Source organism: Plasmodium malariae, assembly GCF_900090045.1.
Source record: "Plasmodium malariae genome assembly, chromosome: 1".
Taxonomy (NCBI): domain Eukaryota; phylum Apicomplexa; class Aconoidasida; order Haemosporida; family Plasmodiidae; genus Plasmodium; species Plasmodium malariae.
In genome coordinates this window covers 1,109,211-1,136,264 of record NC_041775.1, presented here as the reverse complement: position 1 = coordinate 1,136,264, position 27,054 = coordinate 1,109,211, and the positions used below count along the sequence as shown (strand labels likewise).

Here is a 27,054-nt window from a genome sequence, read left to right as displayed (position 1 = left end):
TAGTAGTGCATCACTAAATCACAGTGCTTATGTATGAATATATTGAAACATAAATAGCATAATTTTATTTCAAATATAATATACACTTACTAATTTTTAAACATATACTTATTGAAGTACAAAGAGTTAAAATAAAATAATAGTAAATATTAATTCAAATAAATTTTATCTGTATCCTTAAATACATTTTATTGAAATTACATTTAATTTGTATTTTATTAAATTTTTAACTTAATTTTTTTGTACTTTATATTATTAGCAGAAGATTAAATTGTGAGGTTGTTATTTAATTATTAATAGGAAACACAAGATAATAGGAATGAATTGTTATTTTTTAGAAATATATATATATATATAAGTTCTTACTAATATTATTAATTGTAGCTATTTATATTTTTCTATGTATTGAAAAGAATTAAATAATTTTTTATTTTCATACTTTTTTATTTCATTTAAAGTTTTTACTCTATTTAACTTCTTTTATGACTTCATTAAATTTAATGATTTATTTTAATTATTATTGTCTTGTTTATTATTTCTTTGCTTTAATAGATAATATTATTTTGAACAATGAATATATTTTTTTTTAAATATATGTGAATAAAAATAACGTATTTAAAAAAGTTATTTCTTCAAACAATACTATTAAAAATAATTATTGTTCATCAAATTCCTTCTATCTTTTATTTAAATAAAATATCCGCGTAGAATATTTAATTGTATCTTAAGAGTAAAAAGAAGCGTGTAAACTAATTCCTTGAATTAGTTAAAATGACTTGAGAAAAATTATATTTAAAAAACTTCTTAACGAAAACTTTCCAGCTTGTAAATTTAAATGCCTCCTTTAAAATATGATGACTTTTTTTATAAAATAATAATATAACTTTTAATTTATTCATTGTAATTAATAATTTGTACTAGAACTATACATGTATATACAAATATTAAATAGAATTTATTAAAAAATGAAATTTTTATATGCCTTAAATTCTTTCATTAAGAAAAATCGTTTATATAAACGGATTATATTAGTACACATGTTTATTGTCAGACTAACTCTTTTTTGTAAGTAAATTCTTACAACATTTCATATATAATTTTTATTTCTATATATACACCTAATTTATGATTTGTAAAGAGAATTAGTATTCCTTTAAAATATTATTATTTTAACATTTTCTGCATTCTTTTTCTATAACATCCTCAAGAGTTGTGAATGATATGTTAACTATATGTAATATCATAAATAATATAACTGCCTACATATGGAGTTCTTTACATTATATTTTATACCAAATAAACCATTTAATAATTAGGACAATCTATGCATTTTAATTTTTACATATTTGTGTTGGCGTATATTTTTTTCTTAAGGTTATTTATAATAATTATATATATATATATATATTATCTTAGAATTAAAAATGGTACATAATGGTGGGTATGAACTTCAGAAATTCCACTAATACGCTTTTGTAATTTGACTGAAATGTGCTTAAACGCCATTCTAATTTTATTTTTTATTTTCATGGAAATTTGTTATCTTTACTGATTATGGATTTTCCATATTTGATAATCCACTACTGCTTTTTGTATTACTACTATTTTAAATAACATAGAATAATAAATAGTACAAATTTTTACTGTCTACATTACATATGTATACCCGAACAAATGAATCCTTCGGTAGAAATATTCTTTCTTTTTTTCCATTATACTCATAATATTTTTCATCGCACTTCTTATTTCTCATATGTAAAATTATTACTTGTTTCCTTTTAATTTTTTTACTATAGTTTATTAATCTATTCTAATTTTTCTTTTATAACTTGATGTACACATTTATCATCAATAATATTTTTTTTTAATCAGATCATTCGTAAGAAACCAAGTTTTACGTTATAATTAGGCAGTTGCCAATATGTATATCTTTAATGACATCCTTAATGTTTCATTTTATAATACTCATTTATATTTTTTAAAATCTCAATATTTTTTCATTTATCTATAATATTTTGCATTTCTTTTTTCTAAGAATATGAAAAAACTCATTTTATTTTCTTTTGTAACTACTACAGTAAGGTAACTACCTTTTGATATAAATTATCATTTTAAAAAATTACTTTAGCAACTATTTTCCTAATGTTCTTTTTTCCTTTTATTTTTTTTTTTTTCTTTTGCCATATATATATATTACATTCGTGATTCTAAAATTTTTATTTTTATCCATTTATGCATTGTTTTAATATGCTTCCATCTTTTTGTCTCTTTGAATATCCAATAATTCCTTATTAGATTTTTAAGAATATTTCTATTACTTTGTGACTATACTACAAAAGTTCATTTCTTCAATTTCTTTTTCTAATTTACTATATATTCATATTTTAACATATAGATAGGTGTATTCATTGTTTTTAGCGCATTGACATCTTGCGTCTACATGTTTTTAAAGTCTAAAAATATTCCTTCCATCAATTACTATCCTATTTTGAATTTTCATAATGTGATACATAAATTTTTTTCTATACATTTTAATGAAATATTTCTTGTTTTAAGGTATTAACAAATTATCATATTATAATCAGTAGTTTTATATAGATCAATATATTACATAGTAATTTGTTTTTGATATTTTAGTACCAAAAAATTACACATATTTATATATTTTTTTTTTTTTTTTATATGCATTTAGTTTCTATTTTATCCTTCGAATTTAGACATAAATTCTCAATAAATATCTTATGGATATTAGCGCCAAATATATTTCCTTATAGCTAATCATATAATATTCTTCCATTTATCTCTTTAATTTACAAATATTAAATATAATATTTACTTCATAATTATACAAAGTTTATAACATAAAATATGCCATATACTTAATAAAAAAAAAAAAAAAAAAAAAAATGAAATACTAAAATAATACTTACATGGTAACACAATGTGTAAAATTATCCTTTTTTATATTTTTATTTACACATAATCATAGAGTTATTTATGAGATCTTATTTTTGTAGTTTAATAAATATTATTTCAGATAAAAATTTTACTTGTACCAATAAAAGAGATTCTATTTTAAGAATTATATAAACAATTTATTCGTTATTTTATTAAATACATTCAAATTAATGCCATTTTTATGTTCATTCATAGCATAAACATTATTTGATAAAATAGATAAATTAGCATTTATTTAATATACCATTATTCAATAAGCAACCAAAGAGCAAATTACTAATCCAGGGTGTTTGTTTATTGGTTAACTATACTACATATGAATAATATTTTTAATTTTCCTCAATAGGAAGAAATAATCTACTATTTTTTTTATTCCTTTTTTTTCAATCTTTCTTTATTATATTCATTTATATGACTACTGTTCTTTTATGCTACATGAAAAAATATATTATTCCTGAAATCTTTGGTTACATTAATAAAAAGAGGAAAGTATTAGAATAAAATTTTTTTTTAACGGAAATTTTATATATTCATAAAATATATTTTATATATATTATAAGTATAACTCTTCTTTTATACCTTATGAAACTGTAGAAAATAAAGTAATATTCAAATTTAACATTTTATTAAATATTTTAAAAAATATGAAATGCATTTATTCATTAATAGAGCTTGTACATATTTATATGGCTCATTTTAAAATTTATCTTTATTATTTATCATGGTAACAAATAACACACTGAATGCTTCAATGAATACATGATTGTTTATGATCAATCTTCTATTCAAAATGTTTTAAATTCTAACTCCCAAAATAATAAAAAATAACAAAAGCTAAAAACACCTGATGATTCACTACATACATACAATTTCTTATGTAAAATCATTGAATAAAAATTTTCAATTATTTATACTTTTTAAAAAGTAGAAAAAGAAAATTCACATATTATCTAATGTTTAAACATATAAAAGAATGCAACTTAATCAAAAATTTTTATTAAAAAAAACATCTATTTATTAATTAGGTGTATTAATATTAATACCGAAGATTATCTGCCTTATTAGCTGTTATTCGGTTTAATGCTTTATTTTAAAACCATCTGAAAGTAAACAATTTTACTAATTTTTTAATGGATAATCACAGTTGCAAATGTGAATATGTTTTAAATAGTGGAAAACAATAAAAGTTGCTTTCTTTTTTTTTTTTTTTGTAATGATAAAAAGATAATGTGTAAATACCTATAATTTACAAGAAATAGCATTCTTTTAAAAAAAAATACATTAAAATTATATTCTTTTTTGTCAAGAATTATATCATGAATGAATTTTAAGAATATATATTATATGTTCATTAGATATATTTAGTATTATTCCTTTTACAAATAATTTTCTTGTTTAAAAATGAAAAATTTTTGTTTTTTAAAGAACACATATGGTATTACAGTATTAGTCTGAAAACATTCAATATTAAAAATTATTAACAAAAGTTACTACCATTATACATATTTATAATTAAAATACTATCATTTAATGGCAATTTATTTTTTTAAAATTGTTAATTTGTTATATTTTTAATAAATATAATATAAAGGCAAAAATTGGTGGTTACCCCCCCATCATAAAATATGTTATAATAAAACCCCATATAAAAGTATAATTATTTACATTGCGTATACATCAAAACATAAAATAAGGATTTCATTTCCCTTTAAATTATTAATTTAATTTTTATATTATTTTTATCATAAAATAAGGTATTTCTTTATTTTTATAATATACTACTACAACATTAAATTTATGTATTCAATTAATTTTATCATTTTTGCTATATTTAATATTTTATTCATATTTTTTGTTTTTATATTAACAAGGCAATTTTTAAAATATGAGATGCATTAAAATCTTTAATTTCAATATTATTTCTAATAACGTTCGATTTGAAGAATGCTAGGTATATATAAATAAAAAACGAAGTTGCAAAAATATGTTTATGTTTTAAAATTATTAATAAAATTTCAACACTATTTATTAATTTTTATAATGTAATAGTACGATAAAATAAATGTAATATATAAATATAAATGTTTTCTATCCTTTATATTTTTTTTTTTTTATTAGTTTTTAATTGTTATTACTATGTAATTTGTGTGTGTATTAATTAAATTATTGAATTCTATCACATTTGCTTTCTATTACAAACATACAAAAAACCTTAATAATTATCACATACATTTTTAAAATGATTATTATATTCCCGTAGATGTTGATTTTAAAATATTACTCTTCATTTAAAAATCTATTGTACTTTGTATAACAAAACATATATTTTGAATTTTTCCAGTATTATAGCTAAATTAACGTAACCATTTATATATGTAACTAAATTTGTTCGAGTAGCATTATTTAATATAAAGAATATTATTTTAAATATTTTTATAACTTTTAGAACCATTCTACTAATTTAACATTTTTAATATTAATTACATATTGTTCAATTTAATTAATATTAATCGATATATTTATGAGTATATTTATATAAAATATTTACTGAAATATTTTTTCTTTTTCTGGCTTTTTTTTTTGGCTTTGTTTTTGTTTATGCTTTTGTTCTTGTTTTTGTTTTTAATATTTACTAAATTTATCTATATTAAACAAAATTATTATTACATAAAAAATCTAAAATAAGTGAAATTTTAGTATAAAAAAAAAAAAAGTGTGAACAAATTTTACAGCTTAATCGCTTTTTAATATAATTAAAAAAATTATTCACACTTCTAAATATTTTTTACAATGTAGTGAATACTTGAAAACTTTAAATATATAACTCCCTATGACACCAAAAAAAAAAAAGTTATTTTTCATTAAAATTTTTACCATTACCTTTTTAATTAGGATCTTGAATTATTCTTATAAGGCAAATAAACAAATATTAATAAATTTAAGAATTTCCTATACCTTTCATAATTCTATTATATATTCATTTTAAATTGAACATTTCTTTCATTAATACGAAAACATATATATAGTCTTTTAAATTGAATATTTACCTGAATTTTTAGTTTAAAACCTTTGATGAGCTATGGAATAACAAAAACAGGAAAAACTGTTCGCTAAATGTGAGCACTTTTAGGTTATTATTGGGGACAGAAATTGTAGAATCAAATTTCGGTCCAACAAGAGGTACGAGAGTAATAAATGCATTAGAAAAAGATGCATATAATTTCTTACACCTTTCAAAAGTATTAATGAATGACAATACATATCAAAATAGAACAGAAAAAGATGTGCATAATTTCTCTCAACGTCCAAATGCACTGAAGAATGGGAACAAATATCAAAATGGATTAGGAGAACGCGAATATAATTTCACAGAACGTTCATATGTATTAAAAAATGATAACAAATATAAAGAATCTAACAAACTAACTTATAATGTCAAGTCTAAAAAACCACAGAATGTATCAGAATATATGGATAATTGTAAAAAAACAAATGAGACAGATAGTGAAAATGATAAAAAACGTAAGTTACAAAATAAATCATCCGATATAGATAATTTGGATGAAATGATGTCTGAATTTAATGATTCCCATTTTTCCCTTAAATCTGTTATCTGGAAAATGATTAAAAAAAAGGATAAAAAATATGAAGAAGATTTAATAAAGTTGTTGAGACCTTATTTTTTTAAGCACTATTATGATGGAAAAAAAAGAACTATTAAATCACGGATAAGCCGTACTTTTAAACATTTTAGATTCGTTTCTTCATTATTGCCATTATCGATATCAAGTACGCTCCTTTTTGTGTGGAATAATCTCCCACAAGCAATTATATCTCTTCTGATACTTATTGCAACGTTAATATATTTTGTTTACAAATTAATAAAATGCATTAAAATTGTTAAAGCTGCAGCTGCTCAGAATCCTCATTTAACATATTTGGACTTTGAGAAAAATAAAAATAAAAAAAGTGTCTTTCTTCTTTTAAAAAATATTAAAAAAATTTATGACTATAAGAATGCTAAAGAGAATTATAACTATAAGAATGCTAAAGAGAATTATAACTATAAGAATGCTAAAGAGAATTATAACTATAAGAATGCTAAAGAGAATTATAACTATAAGAATGCTAAAGAGAATTATAACTATAAGAATGCCAAAGAGAATTATAACTATAAGAATGCTAAAGAGAATTCTAATTTTGAATATGATACAGAAAATTCTAATTGTGAATATGATACAGAAAATTCTAATTTTGATTATGATACAGAAAATTCTAATTTTGATTATGATACAGAAAATTCTAATTCTGATTATGATACAGAAAATTCTAATTCTGATTATGATACAGAAAATTCTAATTCTGATTATGATACAGAAAATTATAATTCTGAATATGATACAGAAAATTTAGATATGGAGGATAACTGAAAAAGTTCTAATAATAAGGCTACTATAGTATATATATTTCAATAAATAAATAAACTTATGTATTTGAATATAAATAAAATTACATAATAGCTCAAGTGTAAAAATTTATAAATTGCTAACATACACATATATAATACGTATCGTATCAGAATATTCTTTTATTTTTTATTTTTAAAAATATATTTTGTTATAATTTTATAACTCCCCCCTCCTTAATTTATATGCATAACTTGTGCTTTAATTCTTTATATAAATAATTAACTTATAAAATAATTGTAACAAAATATACTTAAAACATTTTTTTATTTTGTTTCATTTTTTTTTTTTTTTTGTTGCTTCCTTTTTATACGTATATATAACAAAAATATTTTTATTTTTATTTGTTTTATTTTTAACATGAAATCACTTTTTTCATATAATTAAAATAAAATATACAAATTGCTTTAATAATATAAATTATTGTTTTTATATTTTACCTAAAATATATTTTAACCGTTAATTAAAGTTTACTATTATTTTATCAAGAGAAATATAATGTTATTATCATCAACATTTATTAAAACCATATTTATGAACATTTTTTGCGTTATGTTTTCACCTATAGCTATATATATAAGAATATCCATGTGTCACAATTTGATGGAGTTAAATATAGTTTACCTAAATGTGCTATTATCATATATATTTATCGTTCCACATATTTTTAAAATACATTAATTTTATTATACCGAATCAATTAACTCTTATGCACATCACATATTAAGAGTTTTTACTTGTACCATTTGTTCATATTTAAAAAACACATGCCATTTTATTTTTGAATTCATTATTTTAATTATATGTATTATCTAAAACTTCCAATTATGTACAATACATAATTCTGTTAATTTTACGATTATATAAATAATAAAGATTTTGTACTCATATATATATATGTATATATATAATTTTTTTTCCATGGTAAACTACAAATATTTTAAAACTGCAAAACGCCACCCTAAATCGTAAACCAATTATAATTTACTTTTTTTTTTGTACCTAAAAATTCTCTCTTACTTCAACTAACATATTTTTTCCTTCCTTGAATGTACTGTAAAATATGTAAATTATCATATATAGTTATATAAATTAAACGCTTTACATAAAATGCAATAATTTTGGTACACAATTGCAACAGATTAAAAATACCCATAATACCTGTAAAAACCATGAGGACTAAAAGTGAAGAAGTCGTCATCCATCCATTCTTAATATTTCCCAAATAATGATTATAAAAAGATACTTTCATTTGAATAAAATTCAATTTCTGTAAAATCATCTTTGGTAAGTTCCCCTTGCAGGAGATGCCCACTAAATCTAGTGTATATGAAAATTATTCCTCTTAGTTCTAATAATTATAAAAACATGTATTACAATATTTCACAAATATATATATGTATATATATATATACATATATATTTTTTTTTTTATAAGGTCATAATATATAGCACTTAGAAATTTTTATATTCGTCTACAATTGCTGTTTTCTTTTACAGCAAGAAATTTTAATTATAAAATTTCTTTTACAGCAAGAAATTTTAATTATAAAAGCCTGGCATTTACATATATGTATAAAATATATAATGTTATATTTCTTTATTTGAACTTTTCCTGGGTATTCAAATATAGAAAAATAAAAAGATGTTCAAATATAAATATATTAACAATATATCATTAAATACTCACACACATATTCTGAAAATTATTAGCTACAAAACTATATATATTATAACAACACATCTTATGAAATATATATCATGAGGTATAAAATTCTAATTTATTACATTCAAAAAATACTTATTCATTGTAGATATTAAATAAAACTCAGAACATTTTCTCTGAAGTATATTTAAAAAAAAAAAAAAATAAAATAAAATAAAAAATAAAGTATGTAACTTCATATATTATTTAACGCACGGTATCATCATGTACATGTTTTGTGTATTTATATTAAAATATCACCAATCAGTAATTATTCGTAAGCTTCAATCACTTTATTTAATGCATAAGTACGGTAAATTGACTGCCCCATGAACAATTAATCTTTAAAATCTTACCACATTATGAGTAAAATTCATTTTATTAATAGTCATAATCATAATATACGTATATATATATATATATATATACATAAATAAATAAATATGTACGCCATGAAAAATTATGTTTATGACTTTAAAGAAACACAGTAAAAGATGAAAAAAATTCTTGTACTTGTCAAAAAACAAGGTAACTTCTATATCACCAAAAAAAACTTAAACCTCCTAATAAAAATAATCAATCACATATACTTATATTTGGTAAACTACAAAAAAGCTCATTTATATAATTAATAAAGGTTTAAATATATTGCTGAAATTTAATGCACCCTAATAAAAATTAATATTAAAATATTACGAATTACACAATTTTTTAACGTTATTAAATTACCATAATGCATAATACATAATAAATAAGAAAGAATATATCTTCACTGTCAAATAATAGATATTAAAATGTATTCTATAGTTCTTTATAATCAAAGAAAGGGTAAAGGTTATTTAATCAATATTAACCATTTGTTCTCAAATTAAGGTTTCACGATTTAATATAATAAAATAAATTATAACTGTATTAAAGACCGAAAATATTAATTATATAATATATATTATTAACATATATTTTATACAAATACGTTATAATGTATATATTGCTTTTTTATATGTAGTTTAATATTATGATTGCGCCCCTGTTTTTAAACTCAAAAAAATAAATTAAAAAAAAATAAGAAATCATAATTTATCATACATTACAACATATTAAAAAAATGCACACATTTGATCCATATTTTAATATAACTAAAGTATAGAAATTTAAAATTATAATTAATATTTACTACAAAATAAAAAGAATAAATTATTTTCTACAATTTAAAAATTTTATTAATGAGCAGATTTTGTTAATACAAACTTATATTAAAAAGTATGTTTAATGATAGAAATAGATATATACAAAATAAATACATATCCCTAAGATCACATATATAATGTAAAAAAAGAAAATAAATATATTTTTAGATTCGATTTCATATATATTATTAGGGCTTTCAAAAAAATTGCAATATATTTATTTTCTACGATTTCCTAATAATTTAGTACAGAAAAAGACCAAAACATTTTTTATACGTAGAATCCTATATAATATATTTAAGTCAAAAGTGTAAAAGTTTAATGTTTCATAGTGCAATATTATGTATATTATATATATAGTACTTTGCATATTTTTACAGTTATTACTTAATATTTTTACATTTATTATAGCAAAGTACAACATATAAAATAAATTTCCGTTTAAAAAATAATATATTTTTATAGAAAAATTTTTATATTTCTTTTCATTATAGGACTTAAAAAAAATAAAACTAGTAAAAACAAATATAAATATTTATATAATTGAAGTTAATGAAAAAAATATTATATTATCAATAAATTTTATAATTAAAAGAACCTTAATAATACATACACCTTAAAGTTTCTATATATTATTTATATTTGTATATTTCTATGAAATTTAATTGAAAGTAATTTCTTTCACAATTCTTAAAAAACCGTAACTTCAAAATTGCACTCGAACAAACATGTATAATATATTATAAATATACAAAAATACACTAATTGTTATCAATGTAAAAAGATAGCACACATATTTATATACTTAATTTAAAATATAAATGTTATATGAATTAATTATAATGAATAAATTTTATAAGTACCATTTTAAACTAATTTTTTTATTTTTTTTATTTCTTAAATTTTAAAAATTTATAAATTATATATTTATACTATAACTAAAATTTTGTGCAAGTGCAAAGTATATCTTCATTATATATATTATATTCCCTTAGAAAAAAATACAGTCAGAAAAATGTACTTATAAATTAGTAAGACATTTTACTACATAAAACATAACAAGAATTATTTCGCCATATTTTTTCATTGGTCATTTTCTTCCGGGTGCTTTCACTTAAGAATTCTAAATTTTGAGTTATTTAAATAATAATACTTATTCTATCTTTATAAATACCTAACTATTTTGTTATATATTTTCTATTAATCACTAACATTATTTTTGTTAATTTCACATAGTTATAAAATATATCATTTTACATATTAATTTATTTAAATTTTTAGTGTTTTGATTTATATAAATAATGAAAGTAAAAAATATAGCACTTTATTTTCAACTCGTAACACATATATATACATATAAGAATAAAAACATTTTAAATAAATTCCATATACATTACTATTTTTATAATGTGTTACGTATTATAACTAATTCAAATCATATAAATAAACGGAAATAATAATTCAAGTTCTCTTTTTAAAATGTATATAAATAAATTTCTAAAGAAAAAGTTCATTTCGTACAAGTTGAATTTACGAATAAATAAATAACATACAAAAAGTTCACAGCCAAACTATTTCATATAAAATAACTCCATAATATTTGTTATATATACATATAAGAGAGCATATCATTGAAAAAACGCGTACATATATATTACAAGTGCATTATTACCAATATTATATACACATTTCATATTATAACCAGTCTACATTAAGTGCAGATATATATATGATATAAAAAAAATTTCATCATTAAAACCTACATATAAATATAAGTTTACATAATAATAAAATTCAAAAATGATGCAAACACTACTAACTACAAATATGTAAAATATTGATACTTTAAAATTGTACATATGTACTTTTTTTAATACTTGTATGGTATAAACCGTAGTATCATAGAAAGTACAAACTTTTATATAAGAAGTATACATACAAGCAAATTCAAAAATGATGCAAACACTACTAACTACAAATATGTAAAATATTGATTCTTTAAAATTGTACATATGTACTTTTTTTAATACTTGTACCGTATAAACCGTAGTATCATAAAAAGTACAAACTTTTATATAAAAAGTATACATACAAGCAAATTCAAAAATGATGCAAACACTACTAACTACAAATATGTAAAATATTGATTCTTTAAAATTGTACATATGTACTTTTTTTAATACTTGTATGGTATAAACCATAGTATCATAAAAAGTACAAACTTTTATATAAAAAGTATACATACGAGCAAATTCAAAAATGGTACAAAAACACCACTAAAAGTAAATATGTAAAATATTGATTTTTAAAACTTGCACTTACGTGCCTTTTTTAAAACTTTTATAGTCTAAACCATATAAGTATAAAAAAGAAACTTTTAATATAAGAAATATACATATACAAGCAAATTCAAAAATTATACAAAACTCCACTAAAAGTACACATGTAAAATATTGATTTTCAAAACTTGCACTTACGTGCCTTTTTTAATACTTTTATAGTCTAAACCATATAAGTATAAAAAAGAAACTTTTAATATAAGAAATATACATATACAAGCAAATTCAAAATTGATACAAACACAACTAAAAGCAAATATGTAAAATATTGATTTTTAAAATTTGCACTTAACGTGCTATCTTTTTAATACTTTTATAGTATAAACCATAAAAATATAAAAAAGAAACTTTTTTTATTAACATACAAAATTAATATAAAAATATTTACCTATGAACATTTAACAGTGAATATTTAGAATTTTTTGGAACTGCATTATTTCTTTTCTTCTTATGAATTTTTTTTATATATTACAACCCTTTATTAAATGATAAAGAACAAAACACCTAATTAACCAAGCATCTTTTTTTACAAGGACACTTTTTACAGAAGAATATTATTAAAAAAAAACATAGTATATCCTCTTACATTCATTATCATATATCACTAGCACATTTTTATACAAATTTGAAACATACCAAAGAAAGTGCTACTTATTTATTAACATAGCAATATATACAACACCTTTATTAAGAAAATATCTTTTTTCTTAGAGAACCATATTATTTTTATATATATTTATCATATACATATACATAAAAAGCGACATACAAACTTTATATCAAATTTTGCAAAATTTATAAAAATTTAAACTTTAAATATTTATTTAATTTATTTATTCATTTAAAAAGAATAATATATTATTCTATTTTATTGTGTTATATTTATATATATATATATACATATATAAAATTAATTTAAAAAAATTAATAAAAAAAAAAAAATACAAAAAAAAAAAAAAAAATTATATTTACATAACACACAATGTAGAAAAAAACTTAGAAGCAAACATCATTTTATTATAGGTGCACTACAAAAAGTGAAAAATTTTTAAAAATTTTGTGGTATAAACAAACAAATGATTTTATTACAAAAAATATTATTATCATATAATACAAACTATTTTATCCAGATAAAGGTTCCTCCTAAATTTTATATTACTAATTTTGTAGTAACTCTTAGAATCCTTATATTATATTATATTTTCCCTTTTTAAAACCATATTCCAAGTTTCACAATACAGAAAATTTTAACTTTTATATACATTTCTTCTATTCCTTTTTAACCATAAAATTGTACTTTCGTTTTTGTTAATCTTCTTAAACATTTATACATCTCCACCATTAAGTAATATTTCTGAATTTTTAACAACTTTCTTTCTTCTTCAATAGTAAACCAAATATACTTACCAAAAATAACTTAATACATAATATAAAATAATATTTTTCAAGTAATCTTCTTCCTGCATCAATTTCAACAACATTTACTACTATTTAAAATTGATGTTGACAATATAATACATATGAACTTAACATACCCAAATATACTATACATTGATATCCTACTAATTTTTCCCCAAGCATACCACATATATAATCCTACAACTTTTACTCATTGTTTATTTAACTTTACAATATAAATAAACTTTTACCAAGCATACCATACATATATCCTACATATTTACCCCAAGCATACCATATGCATATATCTTACAAATTTACCCCAAGCATACCATATACATATATCTTACAAATTTACCCCAAGCATACCATATACATATATCTTACAAATTTACCCCAAGCATACCATATACATATATCTTACAAATTTACCCCAAGCATACCATATACATATATCCTACAAATTTACCCCAAGCATAATATATATATATATCCTACAACTTTTACTCATTGTGTATTTAATTTTACAATATAAATAAACTTTTTTCCAAGCATACCACATATATTTTACAACTTTTAGTCTATGCATTATTTACAATTTTTTGTCATAATTAACTAAAAAGTCCACCGTATATGTTAAAATGTATTATAATAAAATTTTATATAAATTATTATTACTTATATTAGGTAAACAATTCAGTTGTAATAAAAAATAATTTTTTAAATGTAATATTTTCATTGTGATCATTACTTTCCACCAATGCCATAATGTTCTTCTTAATAGCCATTATTCATATATGTAATAAAATATAATTTAAAAATTAATAACCTCCTTTCCTTTTTGAATATTTTTATTATTTTAATTACACTTAAACTAACTTTTTAAAATAGTTCACGCGATCAACTTTAGTAAAAACTCTATCCCATATGCAAAAATCTTCATCCAACACAAAATTATAACCATATATTAATAAATAGTATAACAGAAACACAAGCCATGATTATATTATATGGCTATATGTTTTTGTTTTTACTTTTGAATATGATAAATATATATATATAATTTTATTAATTCATAAATAAGAATTTGTAAAATTCCGTTTATAAATTAACATTTATTATATATTTATAATAAAATATTGTTAAAAATAATTCATAAAATGCCATAATTAAAGAATGTCTCAATAGATAAATTTTATAGATGTATTCACAATTACGTGTAATCCTTATTTTTTTTATGAGTGTTTTTTTTACTAGGTAAATTAATATTGTGAATTTTACAAATAAATATAGCCGCACACTATGCATAAACAGTTTTTACTGAATTATGCTAAATAGAAGTTATTTATTGTTAAAAAACTTCTATTTTTAAAGTACTTTAAACTTATATATTATTTACAATTTCATTATAATTGTTATACTAAATCCATTATAAATATTTAAAGTGTACTTTCAATTCTAACCCCCTCAATGGGCAGGCAGAGCTTTAATGACTTATGAACAATTCTTTATTTTTGATACGCAAATACAACTAGATCTTCCTCATTTTATGATACAACCCTTATTTAATACAACGAGGAACAGGTTTGCTAAAGATATATTTGAATTAATCTACAATAAACCTTAACATGTATCATATATATAAATCTGTCCGCATTTATATGCGCAATCCTATTTTGGCCTGCTAATATTTCAAGACTATACCTCAAAGGCGGTTGCGTATCATTTAACTGTTATGTTTATTTATAGCTTCAAAACATCAAAACTAAATCATATTAAGTAATAATAATTATATTAAAATGTAATATAAATATTACTATTAATTAGTTGTTAGGATTATAGTTTTTAAGCTACTAACAAAATATAACAATTATTTCACAATATAATAAATACATTTCATTTATTAGTATTAGTAGTTCAGTTTTTAAACAATTCGCAAAGAATAACAATAACTATATTATTTCAAAATGTAATAAATTTTTTAAGTTGTTAAGAGTCCTGCTTTTAAAGTACTATCAAATAATAACAATTAATAACAATTATTTCAAAATTGAATAAAAATGCACCTTTTTATTTGCTGTTAACAGTTCAAATTTTAAACTACTAACAACAAATAAATTTTATTTCTAAACCTAATATAATATTGCAACTTTTTTCTATTTTTTGTTTATAGATTTAATATTTAAAAACTATTAACAAAAAATAATATTTATTTCAAAATGTAATATATTGCATTATTTTGTATTATTTAATAATCGATAAAATTCAGCTATTTAAACTACGAACAACAAATATTATTTATTTCAAAATGTAATAAAATCGTATTATTTATTAGTTGTTAAAAAAGTTCAATGTTTAAACTACATAAATATAGCTAACAAACAATTTATATTTATTTTAAAATGTAATAATTTGTATAATTTATTAGATAATAAAGATACAGTTTTTTAAACTACAAACTACAAATACATTTATTTCAAAATTTAATAAATTGTATTAGTTGTTTTATATAACAAATATATATATCATTTTTTAGAATCCTTTGTACAAAAAATAGTTTTTAAAAAAAACCAAATTTTTATAAAACATCATCTAAAAAAGTATCGTTCTCGTACACGCCCTTCCATATATATTATAATAGTACAAAAAAATATTACATAATAAGTTAAAAAATAGTTATATTTTATAACGTACATAATATATTATATAATGTACGTATATATATAAATATTTATTAAAACTTATTATATGGAAGATTAAGTTAAAAATTATTTTAAAATAGAACAAAATCTTTAAACAATTAAGCACACTCTATTTTTACGATTTTTCCACAAAACATGAATGTATTTTCTTATAAAATTGTTATTCCAATTAATCTACCGTTAGAATCAAGTACTATGCACAATGACCATTAACATTTCCTTGTACTTTCGGTAAGAAGGTCAGTTTTTAAAGAATTAAAAATTTAATTTTTTAAAGAATTAAAAATTTAATTATTTAAAAACAAATAACAAATTTATTAGATTGACGCGCTTTTTGTAACATCATTCCTAATTTATACAAGCGCACACCCTTTTTTATTTGTAAAAATTGGGAAATTATACAATATTAGATAATAGTATATTATATAATAATGGGTCATAAAAATTATTCACTTTGTTTACAAATTCATATGTGCATTCTTCTATTTGTAGTGATTAGGATTTTATACAAATCTACCAGTCCTACACTAAGAAGAAGATACCACATATTAAGCAAAATTTGCAATAAAATAATGGTTTTTTAAAGCAAACTTGTCATAAGATTCGTATAAATCTACATTATCTCACATTTCTACATTCACGTGCGGTTCCACAAAATTATTATTTTAATGGAATTTTCTAAAGCTATCAAGTACTATGCATAATGCTACTATAACATTTCCTTGTACTTTAGTAAAACTGTCAGTTTCTAAATAATTAAAAACATATAACAATTTTCTGAAATAACATATGCATCTGTTAACAGTTTTTATAATAAATATATGGACACACCCTTTTTTTAATTGTAAAAAATGGGGAATTATATAATATTTTATAATTGTATATTATATAATTATGTGTCATAAGTACTATATATTCTGCTTACAAATTTATACGTACCCTTTTTTGTTATGATTAAAACGTTTTAAATCCCTTAATCTAAACAAAAAAGGTATCAGCATATCACGTAAAAATAGGAGTAAAATAAAAATATATTTTAAAGCTTAGTTTACTTTGATCTATTTTAAATTTTTTACAATTTTTAACTTAAACGTGTATTTCGACAGATTTGTTATTCTATTTTATATACCGACAATACAACTACTGGCCATTGTAACACTATTATTACAAATTGATTCGATGCACGTCCGGTTGAGTATTAGCTGTTATAGAATAATTCTTTACAAATACAAAAATTTAAATTAAAAATTATTCTATTTGTTAAATATTATTCTATTTGTAAATTGTTCTATTTGTATATTGTTTTATATTACAAAAAAAGTTATATATTTTAGATATACATTTAAAAATGAATCCTAATATATTAATTTTGTATTATATTTCTTTAAAATTTATATTAATACTTTTATTAATATATTTTATTAAAGTGTTGTCATTAACCTCTAAGTTTATTTACATAGTGCGCGACTTATTTACTAGTAATATCACTTTATTAAAATTACCAGTAATTATTTACACACATCACTCACTACATATATACATATATATTAAATATTATTTTAAAATAAATATTTTAAAATTATTTATAATACATACATATATATATACATGTACATTATTTTAATATTATCTATTATATAAATATATATTATATTTTTATTTACAGCATATATCTATTGAGACATTCAATTATTATTTATAATATATGTTAAAAAAGTATTATATATATCTATGTCAATATGTTAATACATATATATATATATATATATACAAAAATATATTTAGTATTTATCTAAATCTAATTAAATTAGATGTATAATAATACAATAATAAAAATAAAAATTCATTATCGCAAACAATAAGATTTATAACATAAAAACATAGAAGTTATAAATCTAAAACAAAAAACTACTTGTTGTTATGTATTATTTAGTCTTGAAGATTTTACGAAAATACTAGAAATAGGCTCATATTTCAAATATTATATTATAATGATAATATATTAAAAATTAGAGCCTATTTCTAGAGGTAATCTGGGCGTAACCCAAAATTTTTTTATACAAAAAAAATTTTAATAAATATGCAAAACGAAATATAATATTTGTTCTGCATAATTTATTACTAATTTTAATAAAAAAAGAAAAAATAATTGAACAAATATATAAAAACATATATTTATACATTCTATAAATATCAATTTCAAATATATTATTAAAAATTAATACTTATTCAATAAAAAAATTATTCAATTTTCAAATTTCAAATATTTTGCATAATTTACAAATTTTTAGAAATTTGCTAAAAAATATGTTCAAAAATATTAAATATATTTTTTAATAATTTTCTTAAAAATGTATTTAAAAATTCTTCAAAATATTTTCAAACTTTTTTTTTTAAAAATTTGCTAAAAAATATATTCAAAAATTTAAAATATATTTTTTAAAAATTTGCTCAAAAATTCATTCAAAAATTCTTTTAAATTTTAAAAAAATTTTTTTTTTCCAAAATTTTGTTTTTGAGAAAAAAAAATAAACTAGTTACGCCCAGATTACCTGAGGGATCAAAAATCCCCAACGTTATATGTTTATTTCTATTATGTTTTTTTTTTATCTCATTAACATAAAAGCGTTAAATATTTTGCTTAGTAAAAAATTATTATAACTAGCTGTATACATATAATTATTAAAATGGTACAAAGTACGCACGAAAAATAATGGCTATATAAAAAAAAAAAAATTTGGAAGCACCCCTGGCGTACAAATTTATAACACTAAAGAACAAAAATGTATACAAAAATAATGAGAAATGAATAGGTAAAAATATGTATTACTTCATTGAGGGATAAATAAAGTACTTAAAGGAAAAATTTTGAACAAAATACTAAAGCACTCAAAAAAACCAAAAAAATATTATGCCACAAAAAAATAAAAATTATGCGAATATGAGGAATAAAGCTAAAATAAAATGATAATAAAAGTGAAAAAACTCAAAAGTAAGATAAACAGTATATCTGAGAATATGTATTCTTGGTTTAAGTTTAAAATACAATATTTCTCTTGTATGCTTTATGTCATATCATGCGCATTTTCATTTACAAAATAGCTACGTGAAAAAAAAAAAAAAAAAAATACTTATAAAATAAATGTACAATATTAAAATTATTGATTTTTATTAAAACTGTTCTTCCTTTTACACTGATTACCTCATAATGTACAGAAAAAATTATTCGCTCTTTATATTTCTGATAATATGAATGAAATTGTGTTAAAAATACAAGAAATAAAAACTTTAAATATATATAATTACTACTATATTATGAAAAATAATTGATAATGGCAATAATGCATATATTATTAAATTCATAAGAGCAATAATGCATATATTATTAAATTCATAAGAGCAATAATGCACGCATTACTATTAATTTATATTTTAATACAGAATAATTGCAAATGTAATAGTTATTTAATGCATTACTCATCATTTAAAATTCTGATCTTATAGCAGTACAGATATAATAAAAAGTAAAAAAAAAATTAAAAAATTAAATATATATTTTATAAAACATATATTTAAAACATAAATTTAATAAACTCTTACGCAAGCACAATATGATTTTTGCAATGACAATTATTTATCGAATATTTATTTAAAATTCCTGTTGTATAACCTTCAAAATATAATAAAAAGTATAAAAAAAAAAAAAAATTTTAATAAATATTTTATCAAATAAATATTTAAAACATAAATTTAATAAATTATTATACAAGCATAATATAATTTTTATGAAAACGAAATTTATTGTTACAATTAAGAATTATCTCTTATTCGCTTCTGCATCTCTCAAAATAAGTTATAAATAAACATTTACATAATAAACTATATATTTCATTACATAATAATATTAAATAATTAGTAATATTTATAACAACAAATGAAAATTAAACTATAAGAGGGATAATAAAAGGATACGAAAAAAAAAAGAGAATGGAGAGATACTTGTATCAAAATCTGTACACAGAGGAATATATAGAAAACAGATAATATGGAGATAATCAGGAAACACATTAAACATGGGAGAATATTGTATCCCATTTAATAATTTACGAATACAAAACAAAATTACATATTACATGAATTTTACCTATATATTTAATGTATAATACCATCAATAACAAAATAACTTATCCTAGGTGTCAACGCAATACTAATAATGAAAACCTTATTAATGGAATGTCGGTTTCCATAATGTTGAAAAATAAAAATATGACTAATATAATCAAATTTTTTATATTGTATTAAAATGTGTTCACACTCATTATATGCATAAATTACTAAAACTAAAACATAAAAATATGGAATCTTTTACATTATCTGTTGAAAAAGTGACAGAAATAAATCTTTAAAATTTAAAATTTGAAGACCCGAAAAATCAAAGCTAATTAATACATACGTGCATAATTAAAATCTTTCAGATAAATATAGGTCTTAAATTCATTTAGTAATTAATAAAGATACTTATATCTCTGAACCTTCAGATGAAGGAACGCCACTTTGTTTTCCATTTTTGAAATCATTACTCATTTTATTTATATATATTACAATCATTTAGTTCATATAATATAATAAAACTTGAATATTATACTTCGTCATTAATTACAAGTTCTTATCAATAATTCATAATTTATCAAATAGATACACTATTTCAGTTACCATTTTTATTTATATACTAGCTTACACTATTGTGGTACTTATTACAGTTTCTACTGCTTAAAAAAAAAGAAAAAACCAAGTATATGCCTTGCACATAAAGAACAAATGCACAAATCATCAAAAAATGCACAAAAACTTTTACTACGAACAATTCCAAAAATGCGCATAATATAAATTTCTGCATTGTATGCAGTTATTGTGTCAGAAATAATATGCAATATATAAATTAACAGCATGATTAATAATAAAACCTATATATATGGGGATGAAGTTATACATTTATTAAGAAATAAGATGAACAAAAAAAAAAATATATATATATATATAATGCATATATAACATTATTACGTATCAAATAATCCAAAAAATATTGAAAATATAGTTCAGATCCAGCATAACATTATAATCTCTTCATATAAATGATAATATTTAAAAGTATAAATTACTCTTGAATCTTAAAAGATTTATTTTTAAAAATATAAACACAGAAAAGAAGAAAATATAATAAGTATTGATTACTTTATAGTATATTAAGTAGTGATAAATATCATATGCATACTAAGCAAAACAAGAGTTATATGATTAATCTAAAAAAAAAATTAAATATAAATATTTTGCAAAAAATAAAATGATCTTAGCATTTTACATAGCACAAACAATTTAATATCTAATAATTAAAAAAATTTTTTAATGAAAAAAAGGTAATAAATAAAAATTCACAGAACATATAAAAGATAATCATTGCATTGATTTGTTAATAAATTACTATAAAGTGCATTATAAAATGATAAATATGAAATAATAATTAAAAAAGATGTACTTTTTCATGAATAATATATAAAAGATGATTATAAGCATATCAATTAATTATATAACTTCCATGCATGCAAAATGTAAAATGATATATAAATATATATATATATATATGTATTAAAATTTAAGATTCACATGAACAAACAAATATCGCAAATTAAAAATCCGTAATCTAGTAATTCATATTTATAAAAAATATATTATTAATGAATGTTATTATTATTAAGTAGAGCATGTGACCCATGGTATAATGAATAAATGAAAACGTTCTTATAATATTAATAAATGATATATATAAATATATATACATATGTATATACACATAATTAACTCTATGAATTATGTTAATTGTAATCTGTAGTACATACAAAAATATTAATAAATAAATGCAACGGTAAGCACACATTTATTTCTTGCGAAAATATTTATTGAAATAAAAATATAGAAATTTTATTCAAAATATATATTAAAATAACATTTGAAATATAACATGATAGGTGAATTCAAAATATATATTAACATAAAATTCGAAATATAATGTAATGGATGCTTTAACATTAATAAAGCATTTCTTCTGAAAATTAAGCGCGATGAGATGTTAAGATATTAATAAACTAAACTTACTGTTCTATAAACTAAACCTTGTTGAATCCTTAATTAATAAACATTTAAAAAATATAATGTACAAATACAATTAGAAAAATCATTAAATATATTACATTCATAGTTTTTACAATAGCATAGATATTGCTCGTGATGTGAATACACACAGTAAATTATCTCTCCTCACCAAAAATTTATTAAATGTTCTTATGTTTATCCTTTTTATTTTAATAAACTAAAGAAATAATGAAAATAAAATAAATATAAATATATCAACATAATCGTTAAATTTCCATGAAAATATTTTATTCTATTCTTATTATTACTTCGACATTTGTGTACAATTATAAATGTATGTTTTCCCCTTTACAACCATTTAACTAAATACATTTAGAAAAATACCTTATTTGTTTTAACTAATATTTATAGGCTTTTTCTTCTATAAACATAATGAGATTATAAATTTAATTGCGTTCCTCCATTAATTATTACTAATTATTTCAAATACAATAACATGGATATCTTCATAATAATTAAAATTAATAATATCATTAATTGATACATTTAAACTATAATTTCTTCATTTACTTAAATAGCACACTAACAATAAAGATCTGACATTCTTAAATCACATCATAGAAACTACAGCTATTAATATCAAGATGTATAACATTAAATACATTATATTTATGTGTACTATATATTAATTTACGTATTCCTTTGAAATCAGAAGTTTTATTAACATTATATTATAGTAGTTGTTACTTCAAATATTTATTGACTTTTAAATAATACATTCATTTTAATTTTAACAATATACTTTTTTTTACTCATAAAACTTTATTTAATCTTTAAATAATAAATAATAGTCATTACAATATTTGTTCGTTCGGTTATATGTGTAATATGAGATTCCTAATATCACATTAACTTCAATTCAGTTATTAATTTATATGTGGGGGATTTGTGAACTTAACCCGAATCCTATTTTTTATCAAATGTTCAAATTGCTTTAATCCGTTTTATATTTTCTATCGAATTTTTAAATTTCATTCTTTTTTTAAAATGAATTATCTATTAAAATTTAATTAGAATATAATTTTTATCTCATCTGCAGTAAATAATCATATATATATACATATATATATATATTATGCAATTTCATTTTCTTTTTTTCTTTTATTCCCTATATCTTAGAATCACATATAATACATCATATGTAGGTATATTAATATGCTTCATTTAAATTACTTAATACTCTATGTTACCTTAATAAAAATCCTTCCATACACAATAATAAGCTAAATTGATTTTTCTGTTTTCCGAACTTACATTCACTTATGTTAAGTTATTCCTTTACAACAACTGAAACCGTTTATCATATTGCCTACCCTTAGTTTTTTTATTACTCTTAACTGTATATTTTACCATGGTTTTAGAGGAATAAACATACAAATAGAAAATATAAAATATTCACAATACATTTATTTTAAATTAGAAAAAATTCAAATGTGCGAAGCCACATATAAATAAATAAAATATTTTTATTTTATATTTGTATTTATTCGTATCTTATTAAAAAGTAAAAAGAAAAATTATTCCAAAAATTACAACAATAGTTAAAACTACAATGTAAAAAAGACCGCATTGAGATCCTCCATCCGCATGTTCAGGATAACTGGAACAATATTTTTTTCCTGTTCTAAATGATCTTTCTTCTGCATTTTCTCTTTCTAATTGTTCTCTTACTAACTTCGCTGATTATCTAGTTACAATTATAGCATTATGATCAATAGTTACACTTTCAAAAACGTTTTCTAAAGACTTCCTAAATTCGTTCTATTTACATTTCAATTCAGATAAAAGATCATACGGATTATATCTTTTTTCACACTTAAAATAATAGGGACAAAGATATACATAAAAATTAGCGTTTCCCATAATATATTGACATCACTCTCTTATATAAATCTTATAACTTTTGCTAATATTATTAACAAACTTGTAACAGTTTTTCTTTTTATTCTCGTTATATTCCTTAATTGAAGTAACATAATTTTTAATATAGTCATTCTGAATCTTCATTTCCTTCCATTCAACAAAAGTAATATTTAGATCGTCTAAATATCGATATTTATTACTAATTTTTAACTTATGCATTATACCATGAACTATATCATGATATTTTATAACAGAACTCCTATAACTATCTTCTGAATGTCCATTAAATAGTTTCCTTTGTTCATAGTATAACCAGTACAAAAAGTAAGAACAACTATATCATTTATAATATTACTATATTTTTTATCCTTTATTGAATGTATATATTTTACTAACTTTTTTGCAGAGTTCATTTATTCCTGCTAATTCTTCTCTAACATAAATATATCAGAACGTTCTTCACAATACTCATCCATATTATATTTTTCATTCATTTGTTAATATATTTCATAGGAAAAAAAAAATAAAGAGAAAAAAAGATGAGTAATGTAAATACTTATATAGATCATTAGAAAAGATAATTTTTTTGTACATTTAATCAACTATAGTATACTCAAACAGAGAGTACTAAAAATTATTTTTAAAAAAAAAGGAAAATGTACATGTTCCAATGTTTCTTCAGAATCATCTGCAATAATTCCTTTTCAATTCTCATGTAACCACCCCCCTTCTAAATTACTTCTTCGATATACCTCCTTTAATGTACGTAGAAGATCATACGATGTCTCTATACTAAATATGGATATATGCTTGAATATTTCTTGTGTAAAAAAAATAACTCACAATTATAAAAATTTTCTTAAAATAGTTTTATTTCATCATTATACTTTCCTGAATTATCATGCTTAATCATTTCTCTGTATAACTGAAAAATATATTTTATATAATTACAAATATCATTTTTCTTTTAAATAAATTCTCCTTTCAATTTATCTTCTATACTATTATAGCATTCAGAAAATTTGTATATTTTTTTCTTCTTATTAAATTCTTCTTTTTCAAGTTCATAATTTTTATGCAAGTAAACTTCATTATAATATGTTACAAATATATATTTCAACGTACTGTAAAGTCTTCTAATAACATTGAGCTTAATATATTTATTTATGATTTTGTCATATAATCGGCAGTTAAAATACTATTATTAAGCTTTATTCTTATCATCTCCTATATTAAATCTTTTGAAAAACTTTACTCAACCAATTAATATTTTTTTAGCGATTATAATTATATTACATATATTTTTATAGTTCGTGTTTTAATCTACTACATTACAAATTATCAAAATAATTCTCGTATTTTCCATATGATCTATCTAATGAATTATAAAATATTTTTTTAGGTTCATCAGTTATAAATTTTTCCTAGATAATAGAATAAGAAAAAAAAAAAAAGAAAAAGAGAAGAAAATAATAATTTCCACATTTTATTCATAAAAACTCTTATAATTAAGAAGCAATATCATTTTTTACATATAATATTTTATATACAAAAAATGTTGTTACCATATTTTAATTTTTTAAAAAATCGTAATTCTTAAGAACACTTGATAAATCGTTCTATAATGTAATTATATATTTTTCTTGTTCATAAGTAATGTAAAAACATTTTTTTTTAATTTCCTACTAAGTACTAAAATGTTTGAACATTCTCAAAAAATCATACTAAAATATGTTTAACTTGAAAGTAATAACTAATATTTCAATCCATTATATTAGTACTAATAATAATTAATCACTAGTTACCTTTATTAATATATGTGCAATTAGTTTCTTAAACTAAAGCACTTCAAATAAAAAAAAAAAAAATTTTTGCTTTCATAGATTAATTTAACAACTCCCTAATTTTTATTGTAGACAATTAACCAATTAGTCATTTTATATTAATTTATATTATATAAAAATTATAAATATTTTATCATACATTAAAATAAATGTGCATTTTATTCAAATATTACCATATAATAAAAACGATAAAATGTAGCATTAAGGTTAACTAAGAGACACATTAACGCAATGCATAATTATAAAGTACTATTAAAATATGGTTTGGGATCAAAAAGAAATAGAACTTTTATATAAATATCCTCTTCATTTCATCATTATTAATAAATAAAATAAGAAGAAAACAAAATAATATAATAAATTTCAATAATGACGTAAATTTAGA

At 19.8% G+C, this 27,054-nt stretch overlaps 2 protein-coding genes across 2 annotated transcripts; one reads left to right on the top strand and one right to left on the bottom strand.

Moving 5' to 3' along the window:
• Window positions 1-6,203: 6,203 nt before the first annotated feature.
• Window positions 6,204-7,388, top strand: PmUG01_01031200 (conserved Plasmodium protein, unknown function; the record flags this gene model as incomplete). The annotated part of the gene is made up of 1 exon (XM_029008549.1): window positions 6,204-7,388. The coding sequence occupies one exon, from the start codon at window positions 6,204-6,206 to the stop codon at window positions 7,386-7,388; it is 1,185 nt and encodes a 394-aa protein (XP_028860098.1).
• Window positions 7,389-24,837: 17,449 nt separating this feature from the next.
• On the bottom strand, window positions 24,838-25,238 carry PmUG01_01031100 (uncharacterized protein; the record flags this gene model as incomplete). Its single annotated transcript, XM_029008548.1, has 2 exons — window positions 24,838-25,120; window positions 25,222-25,238. The coding sequence occupies 2 exons, from the start codon at window positions 25,236-25,238 to the stop codon at window positions 24,838-24,840; spliced, it is 300 nt and encodes a 99-aa protein (XP_028860097.1).
• Window positions 25,239-27,054: the final 1,816 nt, after the last annotated feature.